This window comes from Notolepis coatsorum (assembly GCF_963971535.1).
Source record: "Notolepis coatsorum genome assembly, chromosome: 8".
Classification (NCBI taxonomy): Eukaryota; Metazoa; Chordata; class Actinopteri; order Aulopiformes; family Paralepididae; genus Notolepis; species Notolepis coatsorum.
This window is the reverse complement of record NC_140172.1, coordinates 44,304,809-44,319,234: the sequence shown is the minus strand read 5'-3', so window position 1 is coordinate 44,319,234 and position 14,426 is coordinate 44,304,809. Positions and strand designations below refer to the sequence as shown.

The following is a 14,426-nucleotide window of genomic DNA, read 5'->3' as shown; positions in this document are numbered from 1 at the left end:
ATTCCAACATGGCTGCCTGTAACATAGCAACCATTGTTTTGTACATGGCAATGGAAGCGACAATGGTTGCTATGTGTTGATAAATATGGGAAATATATCAACAGAAACATAATAATTTGGTGTCTTATTACTGGATCTTGTAAGCAAGTTAAAGTGGAACAGTAATACCATGCTTTTCCAGTGTTTACCTACTCTACCAATGCAGAGAAATTAGGCATTTTCTTTGGAAAGTGGCTACCAATGGTTACAGGCAGCCATACTACAAGAAAGAGAACTACACAAACATTCCGTGCAAGGCCTCTATTTGGTCAATTTGCACAAGGCAAACTAGAGACATCTGCTGGATGGGAGGTGCGCTAGAAATAACGTTTACCGAAGTTTTTCACACATGCACTGAAAGAAGGCATAGATCACACAAAAAATTAAAAATAAACATCTTGGGTATTAAAAATCCATTTGATTCGAAAAATTATTTGATATTGATTTTTCACTATACGTTTTTCCCGGCTCTAGCCATCATAGATGTTCGGTTGAATAAAGCCCATTTGTGCGATGTTCAACGTGTCAGGAGCACAGAAGCTAAAAGCAGATTTAAATTGTGTTTACACAGGTAGTCACAACAGATCACCACAAAATCACAACAGATAACATATCATTTAACCCTTTGATCGCCGGGGTTAAATTCATAATTTACCATCCCTCGCCAGCCCTATTTAACATGGAGAAGTTCCCCTTCTTTGCAGGGCTATAACTTTTTAAATTGTATTGCTAAATTGACATTACCATGGCCCATTCAAAGTCCTATATCTATTGTTCAGGGTGTAGCAACGTTATACTTTTTCATTCACATATTCATACTAAAAAACGGTCTAAAGTATAAGTATGTTTTTATCGTTTTCTGCAGCTTTCTCCAGAACGTGATTTATAGCCCTAAATGCATTATATTGATGATTGTATACAGTTTGATAGCAATCGGCGCGAGATAAAAATTTCAAATGGACGTACTTCTAGAAGTTACTACGTATGATCTGATGTTGACCGGATGGGCGGGGGGTCGTTTATAATTCCGTGGGCAACGTTATATCATTCATCTAGTGTGGGTGATATGATCATTAGAGCAGTTAGTATAGAAGACATTACAAAATAACGCTGGAACTCACCGTAGCTTCCTCTCGCCGTTGGGAGATGAGCGTGGAACAGAATTTTTTCTATTATGGGATGTGGAAATACTCGATCCATTTCCAGGTTGTATAATAGTATATACGTCCAAATAATGTTGTTTATCGAGTTATTGGCAACGGATCGATATCCATTGTGTCGAGCTCGAGTCCCGGGACCTATAGCGAGTGATCGGACCAAATTGAAATGAGCACCAGCTTCCACTTCCCTGTTTCTTCCCTGGGCGATACGCCGATCGGCCACCAGATGGCGCTCTTGAACCGTTAGAGAGTTGACAGGGGCTCACCAGTACATATAATGTCTCCGGGGGAGAAATATGATTTCGATCACAGATTTTTGAAATATTGATATCAAAGACGCTGTCCAGCGTCAACGGCAGAATGAGCATGGCGGGGAATGACATGTTTCAGCGTCAACGGCGATTAAAGGGTTAATTTTGAATCTATATTTCACCATGAGAGAGTCACCATCTTTCTATGTGTCAAAAATACAGAAAATCTTTGTTGCTTTGCTTTGATTTTCCACATGTTACACGTATCCGATATTCCACCCAATACCTCTCACCCCAACCATAGACTGTTTGCCCTCCTCCCCTCTGGGAGGCGCTACAGGAATCTCAGTTCCAGGACCAGCAGGCTCAGGAAAGGAACAGCTTCTTCCCCTCAGCTGTCACCTTGCTGAACTCTGCATCACGGCATCACGGCAACCCCCATGATGCAGATATATTTACTCCATAATAAACCAGGAGATCGGTTTATTATCATAGTATATTCATTCTCCTATACCTACTTCATATATAATACTCATACATTATATTAGCATATTTACTCTGACTTTACATGTTATACAACAATGAGACTCATATCACTGATTCACTGGACTCTTATCACTGGACTATCTTGTGTTTTGTACTTTTTTATATTATATTGTATTTATAGGGGTGCACCGATATATCGGTCGGGTATCGGTATCGGCCGATAAGTGCCTTGTTGACTGCTATCGGCCGATAAGCTCAAATGTGCCGATAGCAGTCGCCGATAAATACCCATCAATTTGTGTAGCGTCAAAAGGCAAAAAAAAAAAAGTTCACTCGCGACCTACCTGCAGTGCACAACGCCCGCCGTCCCCCACACACACACAAGCTACTGCATCAAAGTAACTAGTACTTATGATTAACAAGGCATTCGTTTTGTGGCATTAGCGTTATATAGTTAGTGTTACACGGACAATAACATCAGCATATTATTATTACCCATAGCAGCAAGGCATTACTCCGAGTCCGTTCATTAGCTACCGGGAGATGCAAGACCAACGTTACTGGTGAAAATGTGATTTGCGTTGGAATACTCCTTTGTCAACTTGCTGTACTTTGCTTGCAGGTCTGCAGCCATTATTGCTGCATTATTAATAGCCCCAACTTTAGCCAAGGTAACGTTATGGCTAAACCTTTAACAATAGTTAACGCTAGCTTTCGGTTAGCTGTTCAATGCTATTAATAACACAACTCCCCGTCAACACCCTCTCTCGGGAAGATGGCATTTAAGAAAGTATCTGCTGTTAAAATGAAGTGTTACACGTTCAATAACAAGCATATTATTTACCCGAAGATAGCTGTAAACAAGGCATTACTCCGTTAGTCCGTTCATAGCTCGGTTCCATTCCGTTGCTCATTCCGTACCCAACTACACATTCTGCAATCTGTTAATAAAGTTTTCAACCAGACAAATGTATAGAAAGGCTTTGTTTTATTATAACATTTGTTGCAGTAAAATCATTATGTCTCATTTGGTCATGCGTGGAGCGCCGGTCGGCGGGCGCCGGGCCGGGCAGCTAACGTAGCTACGTTAAGTGTGTTCTTCTGCAGTGCTCTCGCAAACAGAACAATGGCGGCATGCCCGGAAGTAGAAAAATTTATAAACGCTTGCCGATTGGTGGTAAGGACAGCAGGAGGTGGGTGCTAGCGGTGTGGCGTAATTGGCCGAATCGACTGTCAATCAAAATGGTTCCATTGCATTGGTTGAAAGCTCTGGTTGAGAGAATAGTATCCCGCTGCAGGCCGCAAGAATGGTTCCATTGCATTGGTTGAAAGCTCTGGTTGAGAAAATAGTATCCCTCTGCAGGCCGCAAGACGATACTGGGAGAGAGATAGTGATACCATAAACATATTTCTTGATGTTTCCTTTTTTTAAGTAAGTAAAGAGGCCTACAAATACAAACATACACATACAAATATACAGTAGTTTCATTAAAAAATATATATATATTAATAAAAAAAAAAAAAAAAAAAATTACAAATACTTATATACAAATATACAAATATCGGTATCGGTATCGGTATCGGCCGATAGTGTTAGTTGAACAATCGGTATCGGTATCGGCGGCCAATTTTCATATCGGTGCACCCCTATATATTTATATTTTATAGTGTATCTATAGTGTATATAGATACTGAATTGTATAGGACTGTGAAGCTATGTATCCCCCCCCCTGTACCCCCCCCCCCCCCCCCCCATGCTGCTTTGACACCCGAATTTCCCCTAGGGGATTAATAAAGGATCATATTATCTCATCTTAATGTACTTTACTGCTCCTCTGGTTAGATGGCAACTTTATTTGGTTGACTCTAATCTCTCATCTCTAAGTAACAGGCAACCGTGTATTGTGTAGAAAACTATTGATTAGAGTCTAAGAAGGGCAAAGCTATACAGACTTTCTGCAAAAACTGACAATAGAGCGTTGTTAACCTGAGTGGGTGTGTCAGGGTTTTGCACGGCTCATTTGTTCAGACTGCAGGCCCAGATGAGAAGAAGGCACACAAATTATTCAGGTTGGGGAGATTTTGCAAGTATGCAAATGTCAGAACATTGTGTTGTGCCAGATTGGCTGTTTTAAAATCTTATGGAAATGTGTGTGTGGTGTGGCCTAAATGTACAGCGCCATAGCCAGGGATCTATCAACAGGGTAGAACAGACTGAGGTGAGTCCTGCCCCCGTGGTCACAAATTACCCACAATATCCGGGGTGGGGATGATGAGTTGGGACTAGCATAGACTTCTTGCTGGAACGTGTGTGTGTGTGTGTGCGTGTGCGTGTGCGTGTGCGACGTGTGCGTGTGTGTGTGTGTGTGTGCGCGTGTGCGTGCGTGTGGGGGGGGGGATCTGTGTGTTTTGTGTGTGCGTGTGTTATGCTCAAAGGCTCTTATTGTCATTCAGACACACACTTAAAGTATGCATGTTCATCACACAGTTTCTGTAAAGACGAAGGGAAAAACAGCTAGCAGGCATCTCATAAAACATCACATGTGTGTGACTGTCTGCATGTGCGTGTGTGGAGGAAGACAGTTGCAACTCAGGCCAACACTCACAGAACCTGTTTTAGCTCTGAGAATGCAAAGATCTCAATGACAGGGTCGCATCCAAGACCATAACACCAAAGAACATTTTGCAACATTCTTGGCACCATCATTTACAACTGCCCCTCTTCCACACATTGTAACTAACAGGTAGCTATGGCCTATGCATAGTATTAGGCCAACATCTTGGTAATAACACTGTAAATGAATTCACTTTGAATGTTTTTCATTTTTGGTCCCCCATTAGATGGATTTGCAAAATTGGTATGTCTGCTTCAAACGGAGGTCCTCCTAACAGGGCGTTAGGGTCCTAACAGGGCTTTATGGTCCTAACAGGGCTTTAGGGTCCTAACAGGGCTTTAGGGTCCTGACAGAGCTTAATGGAGGATGCAGGATGGCATGGAAGAAAAAAGGCAAACAAGTAAATGAAATGGATGCTGGTTCAATCCCCGGCACAGACACAAGGGTGTATTCCAGCTGTGAGCTGGTGACTGAACGGTAGCTGGTAATGGTATTACTTCTACAGTACTGCCCACCATCTCTGCCTCAGTGGCCTTGAGCAAGGCACTGAACCCCCAAACCGCTCCAGAGGCGCTGCAGTGCACTGCTGGTAGAGCCATATGAAATCTGTTTTATTTTTTTCCAAATTCCATTTTATTTTTTTCCAAATTCCGTTTTTTCCGTTTTAATATTTCAGAATTCTGTATTTTGCTTTGTACGCTCATTTTACCATCAGAAATAGTGTCTAATAAGTGGGAATGAATAAATGTCCACAATTTAATAAGCTATAACAGTCCATTTAATAGGGCTGTCTTAAATACTTCGAAGCTTCGTTCGATGGGCATGGGATTCGAATATGAAAATAAAATTTGATTATTAAAAAATATAAAAATATAAATGATATATATATATTTTTTTGCAAAATCAACTCTGCCTCTCTTTGATAATATCAACAAGCAATGCTGTTTGTTATTTAAGATGAGGTCGGACTCGGCACTGACAGATTTGTGTTCATTGTGCTGCTTTTATAAAGCCTCAAATGACGGCTTACAATATTTCATGAAAGCAAAGTGTTTTGTTTGTCTAAGATTTAAAAAGGTTTAAACTTTACAGCACTGACAAAGTTGAACAAAGTGCTGTACAAGTCCCACAACATTAAAAAAAAATATATATATATGTGCCCCTGCATTCTGAACTCTGATTAAATACTTTTGGATGACTGACTATGTATATGTGTAACGAGGAGACACTTTTCAATTAGGCTATCTTGTATTAAACTGTCTGACAACAAAGTAATTTGAATCGTATATGCAACACATGAGGACAGAGGAGAGCACACGATCCCTCATCAATCATCATCATACACGTTGATTACATTACTGAGACACAGGAAGTAGCCTTTAAGGAGTTGTCTCGCTCCATTCATTACTTTGATAATCATTGTATAGTGAAAATCAGAGAACACTTTGTAACATCCCTCCAGACTGTCTGATGGACTTCCCTGCTGCTCTTAAGACAATAGCACCGGGGCTAACCAACCACCCGCACTTCTGCTTTGCACACTCCCATCCCTCTCACAGACAGACAGATAGTATATACACATGCGCACAACAAAGTTTACAGGCCAACGACAGAGAACAACACATAATACTGTGCGAGTATCTAAATAGCATAGCAGGGGTAAAATACTCATCCATGTGTTTGATTGATTGATTGATTGATTGAAAACTTTATTAACAGATTGCAGAATGGAGTACAGTACAGCTCAATACACACAATTGTTAAGGGGATGCAGACCAGAGAAAGACTTTCGTCTTGTTTACATCAGGGTCCCCCATTTTCAATTCATCATAACATGACATACACGACATACATAGACAGTACTGCTACATCTATACATTTATGACATACCAGATTTGCATACAGTACTGTTTGTGATACAAAAAGAGTCTAGAAGTGTCACAAGAGACTCGTAACAAGCGAAAGACCAGGGGAAACGTTTCTGCCTTTGAGTGGGCTAACATTACGTTACATGTTTAAAAGGCTATCCTCGTTTGGACTGTATCCTATGATCGGAAGCTGCTGCTGTTTTGCTCAACTGACATGTTATTATAATGATCATTTACATGTGATTTAGTCATGTGCACAAGAGGCAAGTGCTTCTCAAGCTGAGCATAACTACTACCTGTTGACCCTTTGAACCGGTATTTAGCTAAACATAATCATAATGTGGATATACTACAGTCAAGTTACAGCGGATGAAAGTCCGGCCAAATGCACTCACATTTACGATTAGTCTATGATCATTTAGTCCAGTGTAAATCGCACGACCAAGAGCAATATTTTGAATGATATCGCTAGCTAGTAACTCAAAGGGAAGCTATATGTTACGCATGCGCACGAGTACAAAGGCACTTACATGACAGTAGCAGCAGAAACAGCGGAAACGAACCCAAAGCCCGTCGAGCGAGATTCGGGATCGGGGGGTATAAAGAACGGCGGTACTTACCGACACACAGGGGCTGGAGCTGGTGCTGGGGGTCGGCGAACGCTGCACGGTAACCAGCGCCATTCAGCGACCGGGAAACGGATACCGGAGAGAAAGTGACAACGGCGAGACGGGCATAATTGTTACGGGAGAAACCAGCTGAGCCCCGGGTTGTTGGTCTCTCTCTCGGTCGCTGCTCGCTGACTACTCCTCCCCGGCTGTTTCCTCTGGGCTCACCACCGGCGCATGCGCAACAGCCGAGCTGTCAATTCCGATTAACCATGTATGTGCTGGAGACAAACAAAGCAGCTTTGAGTGTATTGTCTCTGTTGTTCCCAAGTGGGCTACCTAGTAGGCCAGAAGCCCTTGCCCTGAAACAAGTAATATAATATTATTATGTTGAGAGAGGGACAATGGTCTTTGTAACTCTTTTGACATGTTGGCTTCGGTTCAGAAATATACAGCCCATCTATCTTAAGAACAGCTTGAGAAATTATTAGTTAATTGCTGGGAATCATAATGTTCTGTTGTGTAGATATAATCAATACAATTTCTATTTGGTTTTGATTGATTGATTGAAAACGTTATTAACATATTGCAGAATGGGTACAATACAGTACGGCTCAATACACACAATTGTTAAGGGGATGCAGACCAGTGAAAGACTTTTGTCTTGTTTACATCAGGGTCCCCCTTTTTCAATTCATCATAACATTATGACATACACAACATACAGATAAACAGTACTGTTACATCCAGACATTTATGACATACAAGATATACAAATATACAGTACTGTTTGTATATTTACAGGGGGCAGTTCCACAGACTCTAGTCTAGATTGTCAGAGAGAGAAAGTCATGGTATCCTTGACTCCAGTGACGTAGATTACTTGTCTGAGCCTGTGTACTGTAATATATAGTGCCTGTAGGCTGGTAACTTAGCCAAACACACTCATATGTGAAACATGCATCATCAATAAAAGTATCCCATAACACACACACAACATGCACACGCCGCAACAACAAGCAGTCATCTTTAAAGATTACATGAAGTGAAAAAGGGCTATCTTACTTTATTATATACTGTCTGTGGATCTATTGTATAGCTATGAATTAAATGATTTCCAACTAATCTACAAAAATAGCCTTTTCTCATCTTTATAATAAATTAATAATTCTTAACATTTTCATATGAATAAATGTCTATTTTGAATCTTATCACCAACTGATATAACACTAGTGATTCTACCTATAACTAGTTCATGAATGCTTTTGCATTTACTGTTCTTGGCTGTTACCAGAAACATCTGGTAGGACATTTCTGGGGAAACCATCAGGTGCACAAGACTAACTCAGTTAGCATGAATTTTCAAGATGGAAAGCAAGTCAATACAGTGCAATTAGGATATTGAGGATTGCCACTTAAAAAAAATTACATCATGGACAACAGCAACATTTTGTCTTGATTGCTGGCTCATCCAACCCTTGGAGGCATACATAACGATTCCATCCAATAAAATAATAATACACTTTATTTGTATAGTATCCTTTCATACAAGAATTGCAGCCCAAATAGACAATAAAAGCAATGCAGAAAATAAGAGAAAATGTAAAAGTAATGTGGTACAATAATACAAATATTGAATAGAAGAACCAAACCAACAATTAAATTGAACAAATATTCTTCCCTGTTTGATACTCACACAGTTTAGAACCTGATAGTCGTTCTGCCTGTTTGATACCCACATAGTTTAAAGTCTGACAGTTTTCTTCTTGTTTGATACCCACATAGTTTGAAGTCTGACAGTATTTCTGCCTGTTTGGTACGCACATAGTTTGAAGTCTTTCTTCCCTGGTTTATCTTGGTTCTGTAGTCATGAAGATTGGAGCAAAATAGCATAAAGTAGCAGCATAAACAACAATAAAATAGCTCTCATTTACAATACAATAATCACAGTGTGGACGTAGTGAGTGTAAAGTGGCAGAGTGCATTAAAAGGCTATGGTGAAGAGATATGTTTTTCAGCGTACCTTTGGAAATATTTAGTGAGCTAGCATCCCCAATGGCCATGAATAAAGTATTCCATAGCTTTGGTGCATAATTAGCAAAGGCTGCATGCCTGCATCCCCGATTTTCGGGGCACATAGTTGACAAGAGAATTGGCAATGTAGCTTGGTCCTGTTCCATAGGGCTTTGTATATAAGGAGGAGGACCTAAAATCAATTCTAAAGTGGAGCACTTTTTCAGCATCCTTTTGATTTATAAATGGTTGCACTTTAGCTATGTTTCTGAGGTAGAATAATTATGTTTTTGTCACCCTGTTAATGTGGGACTTAAAGCTTCGATCTGGGTCTATGATAACACGTTTAATACAAGGAGTAAGTTTCCCCATATTATTCAACAGCATTTCTCTTTTTGTTATATAGGGCCGACTATTAGGATTTCAGTTTTGTCCTAATTAAATTTTAAGAAATTGTTGCTCATCCATTTATTTATTGCTAAGAGACAGGCAGAAATAGAGTTAATAGCTGCAGCATCATTTGGTTCAGCAGTGAGTAAAGTTTCATGTCATCCGCATAGCTATGGAAACATAAATTGTGTTATCTAATGATGTCCCCAAGTGACAGCATGTATAGTGAGAATGATAGTGGACTGAGGCAGCTCCTTTGTGGAACTCCAAAGTAGGTGTCATGTTTTTCAGAAACATGATCTCCAAGCCTGACGTAATACTTTCTCCCTCTGATACAGTGTATGTTCTAAACCAGTTTAATACAGTCTGAAAGAAATAACTTTTCCAGATGATTAATTAGGATATCATGGTCAATCATGTCGATTGTTGTGCTTAAGAGGACAATAATTGAGACCTTATTTGCATCAGAGTTTAGTCTGAGGTCACTAATTTTAGTAAGAGCAGTTTCAGTGGTTTTTTAAGTATCTTGCTAATGGATGGAAGGTTGGATATTGGTCTAGAGCTGGTCAGTGCATTACTGTCTAGTTTGGGTTTCTTTAGTAAGGGTTTTACAATGGCTGTTTTTAATGCAACTGGGAAGATGCCTGTTAGAAGAGATGTATTTATAATCTTTAGGACATGATTTGAAACACTGTTGAATATCCTCTTAAAAATGTATAGTGCCAATACAAGAGGTGGAGGATTTACATTCCATGATAGTTTTATAGAGCTCAGTTGATTATAGTAATGCAAGTGCATATTCCCATGGTTTCCCCCCACATCTTTTTCACAGGGTTTGTAGATGTTATCTGTGTTTGCATCAGAAGTAATGCTGGCTCTGATTGAAGTTATTTTGTCATTGAAGAACAAAATCTGCAAATTCTTCACATTTTGATGCAGAGGACTGCAGATGGGTGGGGCAGTGTTGAGTATAGCTGGTCAATAGCGGATAATAATAATATGAATTTACAGCATTCTCTGTGATCATCTTAGAAAAGTAATCCTTTCTCGCCAACCGTGTTGCTTTGTTATAGGCATGGCTTCTTTACAGTATATGGATATTGCAGTGAACTTTGAGCTTAGTTTTCCTCCATTTTCATTCAGCTGCCAGACAGATTATCTTAGTCTGACTAACAGTCCTATTGCTTAACCAAGGGGAGATTCTGCCAGTTGACTTCTAAAGTAAATCATAAGGTGTTGTTGAGATTTTCAACCATGCAATTTAAAGAACAGTCCAAACTGCATGGCTCAAATGATCTCATAATATTAGATAACCTTTCCTCTGCTATGTCATCTAGTGCCATTTTTTAACTATAGTCTCTTTTGGTCTTTCTTAAACAATACAGTTAATGGTCAGATATAGGTAATTTGATTACTGAGATTGTATCAATGTTCAACCTTGTCGAGTCTCGAGTGTTACCATGCTGATGAGTGGGTTCATTTACATGTTGGGTAAGCTCAAAACTGTCCAATAGGTTCATAAGTTCAATAGCATTATTCTTATTAATATGAATATTCAGGTATCCGTGTAGAAATAATCTTTCACATCTAGTGATGCCAAGTGAGATCAGCTCTCACTTCCTGCAGAAATCAGTGATTTAGAAAAAATCCCACTATCCCCATCCTGTTTACTTTCCTTATTGAGATGACGTGACTAGCGGAAGTGGATGAAGTTATATCATCCGTTGAGGAAGTCCCAACCCTGGTTATGAACATCCACTTGATGCTATATGTTCTCCCTAGAAGCAAAAGTGTGAGAGAGAGAGAGAGAGAGAGAGAGAGAAGAGAGAGAGAGAGAGAGAGAGAGAGAGAGAGAGAGAGAGAGGAGAGAGAGAGAGAGAGAGAGAGAGAGAGAGAGAGAGAGAGAGAGAGAGAGAGAGAGAAGAGAGAGAGAGAGAGAGAGAGAGAAATGGAGCTATCTGACAAAAAATTATACCTGCAACTGCAAGTATAATTGGGCTCATTATACCCCCGAAGACCTTTTTTTAAATTGACATATGTCAAGCCCTCTTTTCATGATCCTCCAATCACAACTGGTGCTTCCCTCGGACAAACACAGTTTGAGATAAGTAAATTCTTAGCCCTCCTAGTCATCCCTGTCAGAGCAAAGTGGCCAGATCATGAGATTACCCCCCCCCCCCCCCCATCACATAAAACATTATTTCCATCATCATAACTCCATTTTTCCACATTAACAGAACATTACGAATGCTTTGCTTCTGTGCCACTGTAACGATTTAATGCTGACCTAAATTATTAAATTGATCATAGGACCCCATATTACACATAACCCTGGAAGCTGCCATCCTTGCAGAAAATAATTTCAAGTGATAAGCCGTGCCCACACATTCACCAAATATAGGCAGTCGATTGATTGATACTTTCCCCTGTAACACCTGTACCATATTTCATGACATCCAGATTCAGAGAGATCTTTTAGCTTTTGGGGCACCGGTTATAGACCTATTTGAAAATACATAGTACCAGAGAGAGATATTACTATACCTCACTGGCATGAGGAAAATAAACTTGTTGATGGCATATTGTGTTGTCTTGACGTCTGTATAGTGTCTTTGTTTGTTTTATTACTACTACAATGTACATGGTATAAGGGTACCGGTAAGACAATGTGACCTCATGCAGATAAACAGACATGCACACTCTTCTTTTGCCCTCTCTATCTCTCCCATTCACACACAGGTGCACACACATACGTATACCAGTGCACACACATATACAGGTGCACATACTGCACACACACATATACCCAGCAGTGTTAAGAAAGTTAATTTCTAAATGTAATTAGAGATTGCTGTGTCAAAACCTAGACCCATGGTTTGGTTAAGAGATACAAATAAACTCAAATGGCAAAGTTATTTGCATTTGCTGACTATTTGCTATTTAGAGGAAGCATATAAGTGTGCAAAGAGAACATACATTTGATGTTCATGGACATACTGTATACTTTATTATTATCTCTGTTATTTTTGTAAACTGGTAATCATTATTTAGTCATCATGATCATGACAAAAGAAAAAGATGGAAATAGCTTCTTTGGAAATACCATGATCTTCCAGGATCCAGGTAACAATCTATCTATTTGTTTATTTGTTTATTTTATGGATCCCCATTAGTCTACACCCATGGGTGAAAGACTATTCTTCCTGGGGCCCGAACACATAACTTACAACATTACAGTAGGCTACATTACATTACAGTAATAAAGAAAACAATAAAAAACAAAAAAAACACTTTAGCCTAAGTACATTCTCAATTAGACTCAATATCTTTAAAATCTTTTAAATTCTCTTCGGTTCAAATAACAAACTCAGCAAGACCGACGGCTTCTCAGTTACAGTGGGTGACAATATTGTCACAAGGAAAGATGAAATTACATACCTGGGTTCCATCCTAGAGGCAAATCTTTCCTGTGACAAAATGGCATCCAATGTAATAAAAAAAGTCAACCAACGAACTCGATTCTTGTACCGGATCTCCTCTCTGGTAAACAAGAATACCCTGAAGACTCTGGCAGGAGCACTCATTCAAGGGTACTACGACTATGCTTGCACCTCATGGTACTAATGCACCTCAAAGGCGTTAAAAACAATATGACAAACATCTCAAAACAAACTGGTCAGACTACTGCTTGACCTTACGCCTAGAACCCACCTCACCCCTGCCCACTTTGACAACCTAGGATGGCTTAGAGTAGACGACAGAGTACAGCAACTTGCCATGGGCCTGGTCTACAAGATACACTACACGACTAAGGTACCCATGTACATGTCAAAATACTTCCCAAAGGTCAGTGAATACCACGATCACAACACCAGCTCCACAAATCATGTTAAACCCAGATTCGGCTCAAACAAGGGACTAAACACGTTTCGCAATTATGCCACATCAATGTGGAATGCCCTACCCACAGCTGTAAAGGAATGTGAATCACTACCCACTTTCAAAACCACTCTCAAAGAGCACCTACGAGAGACTGCAATTCGAAACTGGTCCCTGTAAATGTCCTAACGAAACCCCCTCCAATGTATAATAAATGTCCTATTAAACCCAATAATACACAAGACCCTCTTCTTGGGACCAAGTAAGGTTTAGTCGATAATCCAATGTACAGTTACCCCCCCCCCCCCCCCCCCCCCCCACCCCACAGTTTTTTTCCGAGTGGTAAGTTTATACTGTCTAACAACAGTAACGTTAGTAGTAAGTTATGACTCGATAGCGGGGTATAACATTAGTTTCTTCGGTTAAATTAGGTAACATGCTAGTCACATGCCCAACAAAAAGAGAAGCATAACGTTATATTGCATGCCAATACAAGCATACGTCTTATACTAGCACGGAGGAAACAAAATAGTAACGATAATTGATTGATTGATTCAAAACTTGATCAGAATGGGTACAATACAGTAGGCTACGGCTCAATACAAACAACTGCTATGAGAATGCAGACCAGAAAAATACTTTCGTCTTGTTTACATCAGGGTCCTCCATTTTCTATTCATCAAGACATTTATGACAGACATGACAGATACAGTACTTGTTCTGAAGGGCCAGATTAACACTGAGAATCTACGTTTTATTGTTTTATATAACTTGTATATTATTTATATATATCCCTATATATAAGCTATATCCCTTTAAGCCTCCGTTTGAATCATAGCATTATTCGCTTTCCTCATTGGATAACGCCCTTGACATTGGCGGCGCCAAGAATCGCGCCCCTCAGACAAGTTCAAAGACGAGTCTGGACAAGTTGAGACATGCCTGGGGCCAGCGCATTGATTCCGGACAAGAGCTTCGGTTGCGCCCTAGAAAGCCCTCTAAGTATATATATTGTGGAAGGCGCAAACAGTAGCAGTTCGGTGAAATGAGCAGTTCGTCATTACAGTTAACGCAGTAACGTTAACCCAGTTCGTCTAGTAGCAGAGTCAAGTTCGAC

At 40.0% G+C, this 14,426-nt stretch overlaps 1 protein-coding gene across 1 annotated transcript in view; it reads right to left on the bottom strand.

The window, feature by feature from the left end:
- The window catches only part of ssh2b (slingshot protein phosphatase 2b), a 52,060-nt gene extending 44,858 nt beyond the window's left edge, over positions 1 to 7,202 (bottom strand). The window contains exon 1 of the mRNA XM_084320748.1: positions 7,040 to 7,202. Within this exon, the coding sequence (XP_084176874.1) occupies positions 7,040 to 7,102 (63 nt within the window). The 5' untranslated portion in view covers positions 7,103 to 7,202. The remainder of the gene's footprint in view (positions 1 to 7,039) is intronic.
- Positions 7,203 to 14,426: the final 7,224 nt, after the last annotated feature.